The following is a 17,737-nucleotide window of genomic DNA, read 5'->3' on the forward strand; positions in this document are numbered from 1 at the left end:
TCTCCTCTGACCATGGCATTCTCCAGGCAAGAATGCTGGCGTGGGTTGCCATTTCCTTGCTTCAGGGGATCTTCCCGACTCAGGGATCAAGCTGGGACCTCCTGCATTGCAGGCAGATTCTTTACTGTCTCAGCCACCGGAGAGGTAATATATTACGTGGTCTGGTTGTAATATAAACGTGGGTCACTATCACCAAGGATGGAGTAACACTGAACTTAACACCCAGAAGTTCTCTTCTAATTCAGACATCACGACTCGATGGGCGTGAGTTTGAGTAAACTCCGGGAGTTTGTGATGGACAGGGAGGCCTGGTGTGCTGCGATTCATGGGGTCGCAAAGAGTTGGACACGACTGAGCGACTGAACTGAACTGAACTGAGTAATTACTATTATCATAATTAACATGTTAATATTCATAGTGTATCAGTTAATATGGATTAATTGCCTCTAAGTACCAAAGGTTTGCAAACGTTAACTCCCTTACTCCTAAAACATCCCTTTAAGATAATCATTATTCCTATTTTACAGATGAAGTAGAGACATTGAATATTTAACCGATCCAGGGTCAAACACTTGGCATTTTTCAGAGAAAGGATTCCTGCCCAGAGAAGCCTGTTTCAAAAGCCTGCATTCACTGTAGTCAGCATTACGGGGCAGCTGCCCATAATCTTCTGTCCAGTTACTTAGCACCCAGGCATCAGCTTCCCCTCTGCAAAGTGTTCAGTGATGGAAATTCAGAAGACCTTGGACTTCATGGGCTCCGCGCACGTGACTGACTGTGGGTACAATGGACCTTTTATGATGACAGTAAGAACCGGGAGCGCTCCTCCACTTGGCATGGAGCTTTTCTCACTGTCAACTAGGTAAACGGAGTCTCCTGATGTCTGTGGGGGCGGATAATGAAGCACAATCGTCTACTCCAGGAGGAGCAGAAGGAGGTGAGAAAAGGGCCCTAGAACTCCTTGTCTGAAGACCCTGTGAATAGCACGCCGCCCTCCTGCGCCAACAGGCTCCAGGCCAGACACTCTTGAACGCAGGTACATGGGCTCATTAGCAGGGAAATGGCAGCGGGTAATTGGAATATGTAAATGGCATGGGCAAACAGGGTGCTTTAACAATCAAGACCCGAAGAGAAAGAGCTTAATTTGATGGAGAGGAAGGAACAGACTGCCCAGGGAGCCAATTACTGGAGCCAGAGGATGGATGCTCAGCTTAGCAGGGGCCCCACAGTCAGGAGGGAGGGAGGCTGGGACATTGGGTGGGTGTGCTTCTGCCTCTAAAATGCCAAGTGACCTGGTGACGCAGCCCTGCCTTTTTCCAGATGCCAACTCTTGAGAACTCTTTTTGCTAAATACCTCTTGCTGCCATCCCCCTCCTCTCCGGGGCCTCCACCTCTTTTCTTCTGGACCTCAGCATCTCTCAGATGGGCTCCAGCAACAGTCTTCTTACTGCTCCTGGAGAATTAATTCCTCCCACTCCCAACCTCTCTTCCACAGAGTCCTCACAAAGCCTTTTGTGCAATCACCTGGGATCACATGAGCCTATGCTTAAAACACCTCTCGGTCCCCCAGTTTATAAGCCTGGTGCACAGGCGAGCCTGCCCTGCAGAGACCCTGCTCCATTTATGCTCACTTCCAGCCATCTGAACCTCTTGCCCTAGAAACTCCACACCATGTCTTGACAGAGCCTTTGCATATGCTGGGCTTTCCACCTGGCACAGAATTCTCAGCGAGTAATACAACTTAGGAGTTGAAAGTATAAACTCTAGATAACCTGAACTTGAATTTTGGGACCAACATTTTTTGCTGTGTAACTTTGAACAGAGTACTTAACTTCTCTGTCATTTCATCATAGTTAATAGAGATTAAGCCTCTCTCATAACTTTGTTGCTGGGATTAAATAAGATAAACCCAGTGCCAGGCATACAGCAAGCACTCAATAAATGTAAATAATGATGATGATGGCAACGATTGTCTATCATGAACCAGGTTATTGAAAAGCCATGATGATATAGAGATGAGTGAATTGTTTTGCATAGCTTGTCTTCTCTTTTCATCTAAACATGGAATTCATTACTCAACTTTCTTTTCTTTTTTCCTCCTGTTTCCCACAGGTAGAGAGCAATACATGAAACAGGCAATCAATAAATGTTCACTGGAAAGATAAATGAATGAATTCATTAGATGGATGAATTGACTATTTTACCCAATATAATTCAGTTCAGTCGCTCAGTCGTGTCCAACTCTTTGCGACCCCATGGACTGCAGCATGCCAGGCTTCCCTGTCCATCACCAACTCCCAGAGCTTACTCAAACTCATGTCCATTGAGTCAGTCATGCCATCCAACCATCTCATCCTCTGTCGTTCCCTTCTCCACCTGCCCTCAATCTTTCCCAGCATCAGGGTCTTTTCCAATGAGTCTGTTCTTCGCATCAGGTGGCCAAAGTATGGGAGTTTCAGCTTCAGCATTAGTTATTCCAATGAATATTTAGGACTGATGTCCTTTGGGATGGACTGGTTGGATCTCCTTGCAGTCCAACGGCTCTCAAGAGTCTTCTCCAATACCACAGTTCAAAAGCATCAATTCTTCAGCATTCAGCTTTCTTTATAGTCCAACTTTCACATCCATACATGACTAAAGGAAAATTATATACAATTATTTAAAAGAAAAAGTCAAAATGACATGCAGGAACATGCAAAGTAAGTTTAAAGGTTAATGTAAGAATGGCAAAGGCAAGACAGGAAAAAGAAATATGCTTTCTCCCTGAGAACCACTAAAACTAAACCCTTTGGTTCTTGCCACCTGGGTTGAAGCTGAGTACCTTTTGGCTCAAAGCTCAAATCATCTCTCCTGATTTGAGTTGCCTTCTACAGACATGTGTCCAAATACCTTTAAGTAACGTGAACAGTTACTCAAACTGGCTTCCCTGATAGCTCAGTTGGTAAAGAATCCACATGCAATTCAGGAGATCCTGGTTTGATTCCTGGCTCAGGAAGATTCACTGGAGAAGAGACAGACTACCCACTCCATATTTTTGGGCTTCCCTTGTTGCTCAGCTGGTAAAGAATTCACCTGCAACGTGGAAGACCTGGGTTCAATCCCTGGAATGGGAAGATCCCCTGGAGAAGGGAAAGGCTACCCACTCCAGTATTCTGGCCTGGAGAATTCCATGGACTACAGTCCGTGGGATCGAAAAGAGTCAGACACGACTGAGCGCCTTTCACTTTCACTTTGAACGTGAGCAGTACATCACAGGCTACAAAGTTCTGCCTTATCATGGGTCCCTGAATGGTGTTCAGACCATTTTGCAGATGAGGAAACTGAGGCCTGATGAGCTCAGCAGCTAGCCCAAGGTCACTAAGCTCAGAGTCAGAGCTGGGACTGGAATTTGAGTCCAGGTCTAAGCTCCGCACTTTAAGCTGCCCTCGGCCTCTGGGTGAAGGTGCAGTGGTGTCCTGTCGCCACTCTCACCTTATTCACTCCCGGGAAGTCTCCTCACTTGCAAGGAAGCCCTCATGTAGAGTGGCCTGAAGTTTGGGAGAAGGAAAACAAAGGCATGGAGGAAGGGAAGAGGGCAGCACATCTGAGGATTTGCTGTAGCTGGGTTTTCAAGAACAAAAATACATATAGGGAAGGCGTGGGATCCTTCCTTTTCAAACACATTTCCTCTTGGCCTGAGGTTGTTACAAGACCTAAAATTGGAGCTTGTCCTGTCTCTTCCAAAAAAAGCAGTGTCTCCTTAGCTGCAAAGACCTGTCTCACTGGCTCCTCCCAGAGGTAGAGTTGTAACAGGCAAGGGGGGCATGCAGGATCTGATTAGAAGCAGCTTTATGAGGGATTCCGTGAGAGTGAATAATATGTGATCAGTCCATGGAGGGTAATGTCGACAGAAACATAATCGGTATGGGAGGCAATTCCGTATCCAGGAGATGTGTCTGTTCCAGTGAGGTTACATCATCCCACCCACAATTAGAAGGTCCAGTGCAATCGACCTGCCATCAGGTGGCTGGCTGGGGGAGGGGGGAAAGGGGAGGGGGAGGGTGCCCTATTTGGGACTGTTAGGGGCTGAGCGTTGGTCTTCGCTGCAGTAGTGTTAGTCACCACCAGAATATTAACACAGGCTACTTTTGGGTACAAGATGACAAATTATTATCATTGCCTTTTTGTTGACCTATATTTAATAACTTATGTACGACTATATGTACTTCCTGTGCAATAAAGAAAAGTAATAATATAAATGAAAGTAATAAAAATAAAGTAAATTCTAACATGGTCTAAAACACAGGTGTTTTGGGAGCTGGGTGAGAAGGGAGGCAGGGGCTCCCACTCGCCTGCTCCTGTGACCCTGAGATCCTGCCCTGCTCCTTGGATCACAGTCACAGGCTCCCCTGGTGGCTCAGTCAGTAAAAACAATCTGCCTGCAATGCAGAAGATTGCCTACAATGCAGGAGATCAGGGTTCAATCCCTGGGTCAGGCAGATTCCCTGGAGAAGGAAATGGCAAACCTTGCCTGGGAAATCCCATGGACCGAGGAGCCTGGCAGGTTACAGTCCATGCGGTCGCAAGAGTCACACACAACTTAGTGATAAACCACCACCACCACGATGGTAGCCATCATAGGAAGTGCTGTCATCTCCTGTTCATTTTGCTACTACATGCCCAACCCTGGGAAGAAGGATTTACAGAGGCAGAAATTGAGGTTCAGAGAAGGTCTCTTAATCTCTCTCCCTCTCTTTCATTATTTATTTTCAGCAAGGCTCCCTGTCTGCAAAGGGGAAAGAATTCACTGGCCGTACAGAACAGTGACATGAAGACCAGGAGAGGTGAAAACAGAAGCAAAGTAATGGAGTGGGATACAGAGAGGAAAATGTAAGAACCAGGAAGTGACTGGGTTTTCAAGGCAACAAATCATGCAAGGCCAGGAGGTGGTGCCCTACTTGCACCACGGACCCTGTCCAACCCTTGAGGATACTCTATCACTGAACTACCAGCATCCCATTGATACCTGAGGCTCTTGGGACTTCAGGGTTCAAAAACAATCGCTTCCAGTGGGATGTAGGATGCTTTGCTTGATTCCCATTAGTTGGAATCTGTGCTATTGAGGGTTGAGATTACACACTTTCCCAAATAGCACTCAGATCGCACCCAGATTTTTTGTGATATTTCAAAACTCCCTATCAGAACAACACTCTTCATTGAATTAGAAAACCGTTGAAGCAAATCAATTTCCAAACTCCCTTGCAATTTCCCTATCGTTAGATTTAATTGGATCAAAATTATGCATTTAATATTGAGTTTACTTCACCCTTTTGGGGCAGCAGGAATGTAGTCCTTGGGCTTGATCTTAAAGCATTAATATTTGACAGTCTGCAGCTCTTATCATAATAGGAGTCTTTTCAAGTGCCTGAGGTTCAAGCTGTCATTTTGGAAATCTGAGCTTTTGATTAATTGTACAGTAATGAATTCTGACATCTTTTTCCTATGTGGTTCTTGACTGCCTTTTTATGCTTATCTAGGGAGGCTTTTTAAGTGTTGACAAATTTTTTTTGTCACTATGTTACTAAAGTTGCAAGAGAACTAACATTTCCTAAGATTAAAGACTTCCATAATGGTAAAAGACAAAAACAAAAATCTCAGACCCGGACATACAGTTCAGTTCAGTTCAGTCGCTCAGTTGTGTCCGACTCTTTGCGACCCCTTGAACCACAGCAAGCCAGGCCTCCCTGTCCATCACCAACTCCCAGAGTCCACCCAAACCCATTTCCATTGAGTCGGTGATGCCATCCAACCATCTCATCTTTTGTTATCACCTTCTTCTCCTGCCCTCAATTTTTCCCAGCATCAGGGTCTCAGACATACAGTGAATGCTTCATTAGGTGCCAGCCATTGTTCTGGGGTCTTTTCATTCTGCATTCATTTATTCATCATTATCTCACGCTGGCAATAAGTATTGAGAGGTTACTATTATAAATAACAGGCATACTTCTAGGATGCTGACCACTTGCATTTGTTTAGAGACAGAATAGTAAACAAAAGGCAAATATGACCATTTCAGGCAGTGATAAATGTAATGAGTAAGTAAAACAGAAAGGGATTGGGAGAGAAGGGTAACTTTATAAAAGGTGCTTAAATACAGAGGGCAGAATTTTTCTAGGTAGCTGGGATTGGACTGGGGCAGACAGTACAGGCATGTGTTGGTATTTGGGGGGTGGAGGGTAACAGATGTCAGGGAGCCCAGTTCAGGTGTCCCCCCTTCTGTTTGGGACTTTTCTCACCAGAGGCGATTCCCTTTCTCCATACTTCTCCTCCTTCCCAGGGTTTGCACTGACCTGTTATTTACACGCTCCAACTCATTGTTGAGCATCCATCTATCCATAAACTTTCATGGGGGCTTTGCCACTCATGGAGTCCTGTTTCCATCTACCAGTTCATGCAGTCCTTACAAAGCTCACCCCATAGCCCACTGACCAAGGTACAGTTTTTCTTCACTGTGTTTTCATGACTTATTTTATATAAAATTCTCATATGAGAGACACTTTCTGGACAAACTATTCTGTTGCACCAAGCAGTTTATTTTTGTGCTGGTACAACACCATTTTAAGGACTTCAGCCTTGCTGTATAGTTAAACTCCCCTTTTTCTAAACTCCCTTCTTGAAACTCCAGCCTTCTTGGTTCTAAGAATTTTGGGGCTCTTCCCTCTGACAGTCATTCATACAGGTCCCCCCTGCCCCTTCCTCACCCCACACGTCCACTCCGTTTTCTTGCTGCCCCTCCCCCAACTCTTCTCTCCTCCCCCATCCCTTCACCCTTCCCTCATCCTTTCTCCTTTTCCCCATTTTCTCTCTCCTCCAGGCTCCTGCCCTTCTCTCTCTTTCACTCTCCTTTGCTCCAAGCGAATCCAGAGCCACAATCCACCTGCAGGCCTTCTGATCACTCCATTCTTTTTTGTTTGTTTGTTGTTATTTTTAAAATTTTCATTATTTATTTATTTTTTCACCAATTATTTTTATTAGTTGGAGGCTAATTGCTTTACAATATTGTAGTGGTTTTTGCCATACATTGACATGAATCAGCCATGGATTTACATGTGTTCCCCATCCTGAACCCCCCTCCCACCTCCCTCCCCATCCCATCCCTCTGGGTCTTCCCAGTGCACCAGTCCCGAGCAAGCACTTGTCTCATGCATCCAACCTGGACTGGTGAGCTGTTTCACACTTGATAATATACATGTTTTGATGCTGTTCTCTCAAATCATACCACCCTCGGCTTCTCCCATAGAGTCCAAAAGTCTGTTCTATACATCTGTGTCTCTTTTTCTGTCTTGCATATAGGGTTACCCTTACATCTGATCACTCCATTCTATACCCTAGGGGTAGATCCTAGGCTTGACCTTGCTCACAGCCCCTCCCCTCCACCCAGGCCTGCTTACCGGAGGGAAAGAGTGAAAAGCAAAGGAGGCTCCAGGTACTTCCCAGGGGGCGCTAGTGGTAAAGAACTCGCCTGCCAATGCCGGAGACTCAGGAGACACTGGTTGGATCCCTGGGTCAGGAAGATCCCCTGGAGGAGGGCACGGCAACCCACTCCAGTATTCTTGCCTCGAGAATCCCCATGGACAGAGGAGCCTGGCGGGCTACAGTCCATGGGGTCACAGAGTCGGACACGACTGAACTGGCTTAGCACGCAGCACAAGATAGCAGGACAGCAGGAATGACGGGTTTCCTTAACGGTGGTGGGCAGGGTGGAAGGGAGGGAGGGAGTCAGGTTCAAAGGGCAAGACCCTAGAGAATTAACAAGATCTAGTCCGCCCCCCACCCCTCCCCAACTGAGGCCTCACCTTCCTCTTCTCTCCCTGGAGCTCAAGAAGTTCAAGCCGCCCTTCACCTTTGCACTTACTGTTCTGCTGCCTGAAAGGCGCTTCTGGACATTAACGTAGTTGCTCCAGCTTGCTATTTCATCTCGCCTCCAAAACATCACCTCCACGGTGAGGCCTCCCAGAGGCAGACAATTTAAAGAAGTTCCCCGCTTCTAGCCCTGCATGCCTATTTTCTTTCCTCCTTGAATTACCAGCAGAGGAAATTATGCCGTTCCCGTGTGTTTCGCCGTTATTGTTTTCCACCTTTCGAGAAGGCGAGCTCTCTGAGCACAAGGACCTCACGTGGGTTTAGTCACTGAATGAATGAGCAGAAACTCAGACAAGAGGGGGAAGGACCTGCCAAGAGCACAAGTGAGGAGCGAAGGCGATACCCCGTGTCCTATTTCTTCGCCCTCTGCTCACGCTAGCTGGTGGAGGTGCCACTCAAGGGCCAGGGGCGTGAGGGCGGAACGAACCACGAATGGAGAGCTACGAGTATCGCTGCCCCCAGGAGCGAAGGGTCCCCGGTGCGCTCCGCCTTGGCCAACCCAGCAACTTGGATTTTACTTCCCAAGCCAAGAAGCCGGGTTGGGAGGTAACCAGAAAAATCTGAAGATGCAAGAATGGGAAAAAAAAGACCAAGACCCCCTCCTACCCACCCAGTACCTCCTCCTTTTTTCGTCTTTTCGCCCCACGCCCAGCTCGGGGAAAGCCCCAACGCCCACGGGAGCGCGGGGAGTCCCGCACCGCGGCCGCAGCTGCGCGCACGGGCGATCCCGGGCCGCGGGGCGCGCGGCGTGGGGGCGCGGGGAGGGGCGGGGCGCCGCCGTGGGCCTCCGGCCGCGACGGGGCGGGACAATGGGGCCCCACCCCGGCGAGGGCGGGAGGGAGGCGGCGTGCGCTCGGCCCACCGCGCGCTCGCTCGCCGATGCTGCCGCCGCCGGAGCGAGGCTGAGGCTGGAGCGGGCGGGGAGGGGCGCGGGGGGGAGCGCGGAGGCGGGAGGAGGCGGCGGCGGCGGCGGCGCGTGTGGCGGGCGGGAGGGAGGGAGGGCGGCTGGCCCCGGGCTTGTAAATAAACTGCGATGCTGTCTCGGGCTCGCCGGCCCGGGTGCCGCCGCCGCCGCCGCCGCCCGGGAGCGCCGGTGCCGGGCCCCCGCCGCCGCGCGCCCTAGCGCCTCCGCGCCAGCCTCGCGCGCCCTCGCCCGCTTCCCGCAGCCCCCGACCCGCGCCCCTCGGGGTCCCGCGGCGGAACCGCGCGGGATGTGACCCTTTCCCCCTGCCCCCCGGGGCCCCGCCTTAGCCTGCTTTTGGGAGGGGGGGCGGGTGGGGAGGGGCGCGCGGATCATGGCATTGGAGTTCCCGGGCTTGCAGCCGCCGCCGCCGCCTCTTCCACGCAGCCCGAGCGCCCCTTCTTCCCCGAGCAGCAGCGGAGAAGGCGAAGCGGCCGGCGGGGGCGAGGCAGATGGGGCTCAAGGCTCGCAGGCCGGCGGGGGCGGCTGGCGGCGGCGGCGACGGGGGCGGCGGAGGCGGCGGGGCCGCTAACCCTGCCGGAGGGGACGCGGCGGCGGCCGGCGACGAGGAGCGGAAAGTGGGGCTAGCGCCGGGCGACGTGGAGCAAGTCACCTTGGCGCTGGGAGCCGGAGCTGACAAAGACGGGACCCTGCTGCTGGAGGGCGGCGGCCGCGACGAGGGGCAGCGGAGGACCCCGCAGGGCATCGGGCTCCTGGCCAAGACGCCCCTGAGCCGCCCGGTCAAGAGGAACAACGCCAAGTACAGACGCATCCAAACTTTGATCTACGACGCCCTCGAGAGACCGCGGGGCTGGGCGCTGCTCTACCACGCGCTCGTGTGAGTACCGGGCCTCTCCGGGAGCCCCTCGGAGGCGGTGCGTGAGGTGGGGCGGGGGGGGGGGTGTTCGGGGTGCGGGCTAGAGCTGAGGATGGCTCTGGGGCTTCCTAGTCCAGGGGCGCCCGTCCACCAAATTGGAGAACAGCCTGCCCTCTGCCGTGTATGCCTGTGTGTCTGTGGACCACTCTCAGGGTGTTGGACACCTGGGAGTTGAACCCCAGGGCTTAAAAAAAATCCAAGCGTGGCTCCTCAGCTGATTTGGAGATCGAATTGGCACTTCTGTGTGCGAGCGCGGGTGCGCGTTTGTGGCAGCATCTCCGGATGTTGGTAGCCAAGCTTAAAAGAATTCGGTGGTTTTTCTAATTAACGAGGAGGTTGAACGGGATAAAGCGGATCCTCCCATGCGCGCTGTATTTCTGGTTGGGGTGGGTCTCTTCTACTTGGGATCGCTGCTGAGTTTAGGTGATACATCCTGCAGTAGGGGATGGGAGTGGTACACTGCCCACAGTGTGTGTGTGTGTGTGTGTGTGTGTGTGTGTGTGTGTGTGTGAGCGCGGCTATCGATTGCTTGCTTATGCTACCCTTTTTTGGGCTCCATTCTGGTGTGGAAAGGAACGTGGTTTGCTCCATTTGGGGACTGGGGCTAGCCAAAATGCATCTTTTGGGGTTCTCTTTAGGGAAGTTAATGAGAGAGAGGGATGAGGGGAAAGACTATGATTCTCCGGCTGTAAGCCTGGAATGAGGGGTGGGGGCTTCACCTTGCCCGTAGATGAGGGCCAGGGATCATTTCGGCTGAAACATCTCCATAATTTGGTCTTATCATCCCCTCCACCTCAGCTCCTTCCCAGCCTCTTGCTGCGGCCTGGCCAGGGCAGAGGGAGAGTGAAGGGGCCTGGGCTGAAGCTTTGCCGCCAGGCCCCCCTCCCCTGGAAAGAGTCTGTTTCTGGCCAGGGTGTAAATGCGTGGTGGGCAGGAAGATGGAACTTCTTTTGCGCCCAATGCTCTGGATAGAAAATCCTGCTGTGTTTGGGGAGGGGAGGATGATAGTGATGACTTCTTTCCCAGGAGGGGAAGCCAGGGTTGTCAACATGCACCCCCCGCCCGCTACCCCCACCCCCACCCCCGCCCCACCCCCCGCCGGGCTGGCAGGGCACTTCCAGGTACCCCTTGCTTCCTGTCTGTGGCTTAGTCATTCTGATGCCTGCTCCTTAGGAAGCTGTACCATTACCAGGGGTTTGGCGGGGAAATGACCAAGACCTTGACCCTTCTGCCTGTGCTTTTAGCAGTGAATATTCCTCCCTGTCCTTCTCCAATTGACCGACGACTAATGGGTGGAAAGGGAGCCTTGGAGTTAAACACTACCTGCCAATCTTCCTTGGCTGGAAAGGCAGTTCCAGATTTGGCCACCAGGTGGGGGCCTCTGCACAGGACCTCAGGCTTGGCAACAGGTTTCCTCTGAGAGGTTCCTGAAGCCTTGCAACGGTGCCTGCTTGAAACTGAGGCCCCAAAGGCATCCAACCAGGAATATGGGTTGTTGTTTTTTTGGGGGAGGGGCGGGGGAATCTATCCTTTGGCATCCAGGTCTGCGTGTATTTGCAGGTGTTAGTGGCTGGAGAGAAGGGTTAGCAATTGCTCTTCTGTTTGCTTTTATCAGTTGATAAAAAGGGATTAAAATATATTCTTCTCTGTCTCGAGTGCTGTATTTAGTCAAATTGAACTGATGGTAATACTGGAATATGCGATAATAAGTCATACAGATTACTTGAGTGCACACAAGCATACACGGCCTCACACATCCTTTTGACATCAGTGGTGTCCCGTGCATATTGGCTGACTTCTGAACCTGGGGTCCCACTGGAGTTTGTGGGCTCCCTCTTCCTTCAGCTTTCCCAGCCAGCACTCTTACCCCATCTGGGACATTCTGGGAAGGGGATAGCTAAGGCCCGATTTTGTCCTTGTCTACAATTATGCCATCACTTGGAAGCAGGTTTGGGAATGCCTGTGTGTAACCTCAGTTTCCCAGAGAGGATCTAGGAAAATTTTACATTATGTTAGAAAGAAGAATTGCATACCTAGCGAGGTACTTTTGCACATGCAAATTATTTATTTCATTTAATTCTTGCTGTAGTTTCATGACGTGGGAATTGTTACCTGTATTTGATGGTTGAGAATATGGAAACCAAAACAGAGAGAACCACTTGTCCAGGGTCATGTGGTAGAGTTTCTGGAGCTCACATTTGAATGCTGGGGGTCACCTCTTGTTTCTAAGCTGGGATCCCAGTTATGACCCTCTGCCAACAGTTTTGGGACTCTGGGTATTTCACGAGGCATCCCTGGGTGCTCCTTGCCCCCTTGGTAACAGAGGACTCTGTCATTTCTCTGCCTCCCCTTCCTAGCTCACAGTTGGCAAATGACTGGAAATGGATCTGGAATCAAAGCAGGGGCTGCTCAAAACCCAGGGAACCGCAGTGTTGGGGAGACAGAATGTGGCCTGTGTCGTGCCAGGGTTGAGATTCTGATTAATCGGGCATTCCACAGGAAAACCCTGTCGGATTGGGTTTAGGCTTCTGACACTTGAATTTCAGCTCATTAGCGGAGGCACTGTACATCCTTCCTCCTGCTAGGAGCAAGCCCAGTCAAGTGAACAAAACCGAACCTTTCATTGATGATTCAGGATTTTGCAAGATACTGAAATGCATGCTTTAAAGCAGCCATTATCTTATTCTGGGCTGTGGTTAATGGCTCAAGAGAGCCAGGAAATTGGGCTGATGGTGGTCTCACAGGTTAGTGCATGCTTTAAAGAAAAAAAAAAACCCAAAATGAACCAGACTCATGAGATGTGATTTCTTGCTTCTTTTCTAAAGGCAAAATATAGCAAATGTGGACATCGAAGACCCCCCACCCCCACCTCACTGCCCCTGCTTCCCTTGTCTTAAATGCCCATCCCTTGCTTTCTCCTGGCTACTTGCTTTCATCCTGGCTGAGTTCTTGGATCACCTCCTCTGGGAAGTTTCTCCCTGACCCTCCAACTGGTTAGAATGGCCCATCCTTGGCAGCATCCTCAAGCAGAGGATTCTGCACTGGACTGATCTGCTTGCTCATCTCCCCCCATGGACTGAGAGCTCCTTCGAGGAGGAACTGCATTGTTCCTTAGCAACCTCAGGCCCCAGCAGGCTTACTGGGCTCCTGGTGGATACCCAGTAAGCATTTGCTGAATGGATGAGTGAAAGAATACTCTCAGGTTCACCAAGACTTTGTTCTGCATGGTGTGTATTCCTGTCTTCACAACAGTAATAAGTGGTCAGCGTCATGGAAGGTTAGTGATGAGAATAGCTCTCAGAAGTTCTAAGATGGACAAGGGGTAAGGGAAAAGGTCGGAGACTACACTCTGAGCTCAGCAAGGCTGATCTCCTTTCTGTATCTTAAGCTGCATGGCTGAAAAGGATTCCAATATTGTAGAAAATGGGCTGGACCTGAAGTTCATCTCTGGACTCTGCCTTCGGTCTCTGACTTTGCATGAGCCAGGTTGGGCAAGACCCGTAAATTGGGGATGATCACGCTGCCCCATCACCAGGTGGGTTTTTAGGCTAAAGAAAGTAGGGTCTGTGAATGAAATGAACCTAATAGTAGGCATGAAGCATTTACTAGTTGATTCTGAAAGAGTCTCCTTAGAAGTCATACCCTTCTGCCACTGTGGCTGTCTGGGGACTCCCACTTCCGGGCCTGTTAGTGGGAAGTTGCTGGCTTCATCTTGGCATATTCCTGGATTGGCACCGTACAGTCATCCTGCTGTCCCGACTGCCTCTCCAGGACCAGTGGGGGTGATCAGTCGCTCACCTGATGACAGACCAAGGGGAAGTGCTCACAAGAGAGGCACCCTGATTGCATTCTGAGATGGATTGGCACCAAGGCTGAGAGGTGGGGCTCACGGACCCAGCAGCTGCTCTGGAAGGTAAAGAAGGGCCTGGCCGGTGGACTTAGTGTATTGACTAAAGGGTCTGCAGTCCTCAAGGTGGAGGAGAGATGCTGGCCTCTCACCAAGACCCCTCATTAATAAGACAGAGTCTTCACAAGTCTTTGAAGTAAGAGAAACTTAATTTCCCAAACTTGCTTTGCCTCTTATAACTGGTATGGTCTTGAGAAAGTTGCTGGATCTCTGAGTTTCAGTTTCTTCATCTAAAAAATGTGATCAGTATAGACTCTTATGGAGCTAAGAGCACCTTACATAGAAGAAATGCTCAATAATAGATAGTCGTTTGTGTTATTAACGTTACTCAGTCAATATAAATGCCTTCTCTGTGCCTAGCGTTCTTCTAGACATTGGGATTATAACAGTAAACAAAATCCAGCAAAACAAAACAGTCTAATCTCTGCCCCTATAGAACATACAGTCTAATAATATATTAGTAATATTTTAATATAATTTATAATAATGTTAGTATCAGCAGCTGTCTCAGAGCTTGGCCATCTGGTCAACCTCCCATCCCAGACAGAAGGAGTCCCTTCAACAGCATCTCCACCAATGCTACAACTTATTAATTCATTACTGATGGGACATTGTTTTTCTTTTCTAGATAATGCTGGATTCAGTTCTCTCAACTATTCTGTTTCTCTGGCTCTGTTCATCCCATTCTCTCTTTTTCTGCCTCCATGTATCTCATTCTTTCTCATTTCCCACAAGGTGCTGGTCTTTTTAACCACCTCAGTTCATCCTCACTGTTTTCCTTACCCTACTAATGTCCTCTCTGCATTTTCTGCTTCAGTTTTGTCAGTTTCTTTCTCGTTGAGAACCAAGGATTTTGAGTTCTCATTCTTTCTTAAATTTTTTTATTTTATTGTGATAAGAACACTTAACATGAAATCTGCCTTCTTAACGAATATGTAAGTGTGCAACACGTTGTTGACTGTAGGAACAGCGCTGTGCAGCTGATATCTCCTCTTGCTTAACTGACCCTCAATGCCTGTTGGCTGGTCACCCTCTGTTCCCTGCTCCCTCCAGCTCCTAGTAGCCACCATACCACCCTTTCACTCCATGAATGTGACTGCTTTAGATCCTCATATAAGCAGGCTCATGCAGTGCTTGCCATTCTGTGAATGTCTTATTTCACTTAGCATAATGCCCTCAAGGTCCATCTGTGTTATTACATACTGCAGAATTCCTTAAGACTGAATGGTATTCCATTTTATTTATCCCTTCATCTGTGGATGGACATTTAGGATGTTTCCACATCTTGGCTAATGTGAATAGTGTTTCAATAAGCATAGAAGTGCTAACAGTTCTTTGAGATCCTGATAATAATATTTTGAGTAAATACTCAGAACTGGGGTTGCTGAATCACATGGTAGTTCTATTTTTAATTTTTGAGAAACTTCCATGTTGCTTTCCAGCTGCACCATTTTGCTTTTCCACCAACAATGTTTATTGTTGTTCTGTCGCTAAGTCATGTTCAACTCTTTGTGATCCCATGGACCCCATGGACTGCAGCAGTCTAGTCTTCCCTGTCCTTCCCTATCTCCAGGGCTTTGCCCAAACTCATGACCCTGAGTTTGCTCAAGCTCATGCTCCCCTGATGGCTCGGGTGGCAAGGAATCTGCCTGCAATGCTGGAGACCCAGGTTTGATCTCCTGGGTCAGGAAGATCCTCAGAGAAGGGAATGGCTACCCACTCCAGTATTCTTTCCTGGAGAATTCCATAGACAGAGGAGCCTGTCACAAAGAGTCAGACACAACTGAGTGACTAACACTTTCACTTTCCAACAATATGTAAGGCTTGCTATTTCTCCACATCCTCACTAACAGTTGCTGTGTCTTGTTTTTTGTGATAATAGGTTTGACATGATCTATATTGCATCATTCTTTCTCATTGGTAAGAGCATGGTCTTTGGAGTCAGATGTGGGTTTGCTATTTCCTTGCTTTGTGACCTAGAGCAATTTGCTCATCTTGCTTGGATTTCAGTTTCTTTATTTCTGATATGTAGATAATAATGCCTGCCCCTCAGGGTTGCTGTGAAATTTAATCAAGGTGTTGATATTGAACCCCTAGACATTGCATTGTGTTGATTTGCAACCTCGGGAGTTCCCCAGGTGAAATCTGAAATTGGTCAACTGCATGGAGGGCAAGGGGAGACCCAAGAAAAAAGCAGGCCACTCTGGATGAGTAGGTGTTGGGCTTAAGAATCGGAGAACTACATATGAGGCTTGTCATGGGCAGCAAGACAGGTAGACATTTACACAGCCTTCCAGCATCTTAAAGATTTATATTGAGGCCTTCATGGGATACAGTAATCCAGATGGGATACACCATCCAGATGGTTTCAACAACACATTCCCACTCAAGACTGCACCCTTGAACATGGTTCCCACTGTGGGAACAGTGGGCAGAGGATAGATTCCCAGCACTGGAGGAATAAGGAGCTAGCTCATGGGTCACATCCTCTCCATGACCCCCACCAGCACCATGGTAGATTTCAGTGAATGTTGTTTCTTTCTTGCTTCCCCTCTCAGCCATATTTAATCTGCCTTCTTCTTGCCCCCCCCCGCCATAAAATCCATGGCCCCTTTCCCTTTCTAAGAATCTCATTTGATTTTTCATTTTATGAACTCCTTTATTTCTTCCTGACTCTCTTTTTTATGACACTGTCAAACTGTTCAAACAGAATGAAGAAGCCGAGGGGTGGACACAGCAACCCACAGCATCAGATCTCTGGGAATCCATGAGACTGTATGCTGGGAACAAAAAGGACCACAGGTACACCAGGTTCACTTTCTAGGAAACAGGCTGACATCATAAATGAATGACAGATGCTGAGAAGTTATGTGACTTACCCAGGATCTTGAAACCACTAAGGTGGAGGAGCTGGGATCACACAGGAGTCCTCCACCCGCTAGGTGGTGCTCTCTTCGCCATGTTACGATTCTCCTTTGTGGAAGGAAGGCGGTGCCCCAGAAGAGTAATAGAAAGGGATAGACACTCTCGCTTTCAGAGTGAGGCACTTTAGAGCTGCATTTCTGGAAAGTTCCCAGGGGAAACCAGTGCAGCTAGTCTGTAGCCCACACTTTGATTAACACAGCTTCTCAGACTTTGTTGTAAGTGTGCATCAACTAGGCATGAAGGTGGGTGGTGGAGGTTTAGTCTCAAAGTTGTGTCCGATTCTTGTGACGCCATGGATAGTAGCCCATCACGCTCCTCTGTCCGTGGAATTTCCCAGGCAAGAATACTGCAGTGGGTTGCATTTCCTTCTCCAGGGACCCTTAAGAGAAATCTGGCAGATTCCACCTGAACCAAAACCATCCAACTTGTATGTAATGAGGGCAACTGACCCTACCCTTCTCCTGAATAATTCAGTGGAAATTTACAACATATTTGCAATCATGCCTAAACTGACCTGAAACTAATCATGAAGAAATAACAAAGTCAAATGGTGGGACATCTTGCAAGATATCGGGCATGGTCTCTTCCAAAGTGTCCGTGTCATGAGAACAAACAAAAATGAGGATAACTTTCTGTTTGAGGAGACTGAATGCACATGACAACCAGGTGCAATGCTTGAAAATCAAGTGGACTACAGCAAACTTCAGCACTGTGAAAGAAGAGATCAACCAAATGAAAAGGCAGCTATGATAAGGGAGAAAATATTTGCAACCATGTATTTGATAAGAGGATAAAATTCAAAATACATAAAGAATTCATACAAGTCTGTAGCAAGAAAGCAAATACTCTGATTTTAAAAATGGGCAGAGAATCTGAATAGATGTTTTCCAAGAAGATATAGAGATGGCACATGAAAAGGTGCTCAGCATCACTGATCATCAGGGGAATGCAAATTAAAAATGCAGTGAGATATCACCTCACACCTGTCAGAATGGTTATCATCAGAAAGACAAGAAATAGGAAGTGTTGGTGAGGATGTGGAAAAAAGGGATCCCTTGTGCACTGTTGGTGGGAATGTAAACCGGTGCAGCCACTATGGAGAACAGCATGGAGATTCCTCAAAAACTTAAAAATAGAGCTACCATATGGTCCAGCAATCCCATTT

At 48.8% G+C, this 17,737-nt stretch overlaps 1 protein-coding gene across 2 annotated transcripts in view; it reads left to right on the plus strand.

Moving 5' to 3' along the window:
• The first annotated feature begins 8,902 nt into the window (after window positions 1-8,902).
• Window positions 8,903-17,737, plus strand: part of KCNQ3 (potassium voltage-gated channel subfamily Q member 3) — a 300,304-nt gene continuing 291,469 nt past the window's right edge. Inside the window, exon 1 of one of the 2 annotated variants that reach the window (XM_070476996.1) lies at window positions 8,903-9,701. In XM_070476996.1, coding sequence (XP_070333097.1) covers window positions 9,316-9,701 — 386 coding nt within the window. In that variant the 5' untranslated portion in view covers window positions 8,903-9,315. The remainder of the gene's footprint in view (window positions 9,702-17,737) is intronic. The other variant, XM_020879812.2, reaches the window with a different exon arrangement.

Source organism: Odocoileus virginianus, chromosome 15 (genome assembly GCF_023699985.2).
Source record: "Odocoileus virginianus isolate 20LAN1187 ecotype Illinois chromosome 15, Ovbor_1.2, whole genome shotgun sequence".
Taxonomy (NCBI): Eukaryota; Metazoa; Chordata; class Mammalia; order Artiodactyla; family Cervidae; genus Odocoileus; species Odocoileus virginianus.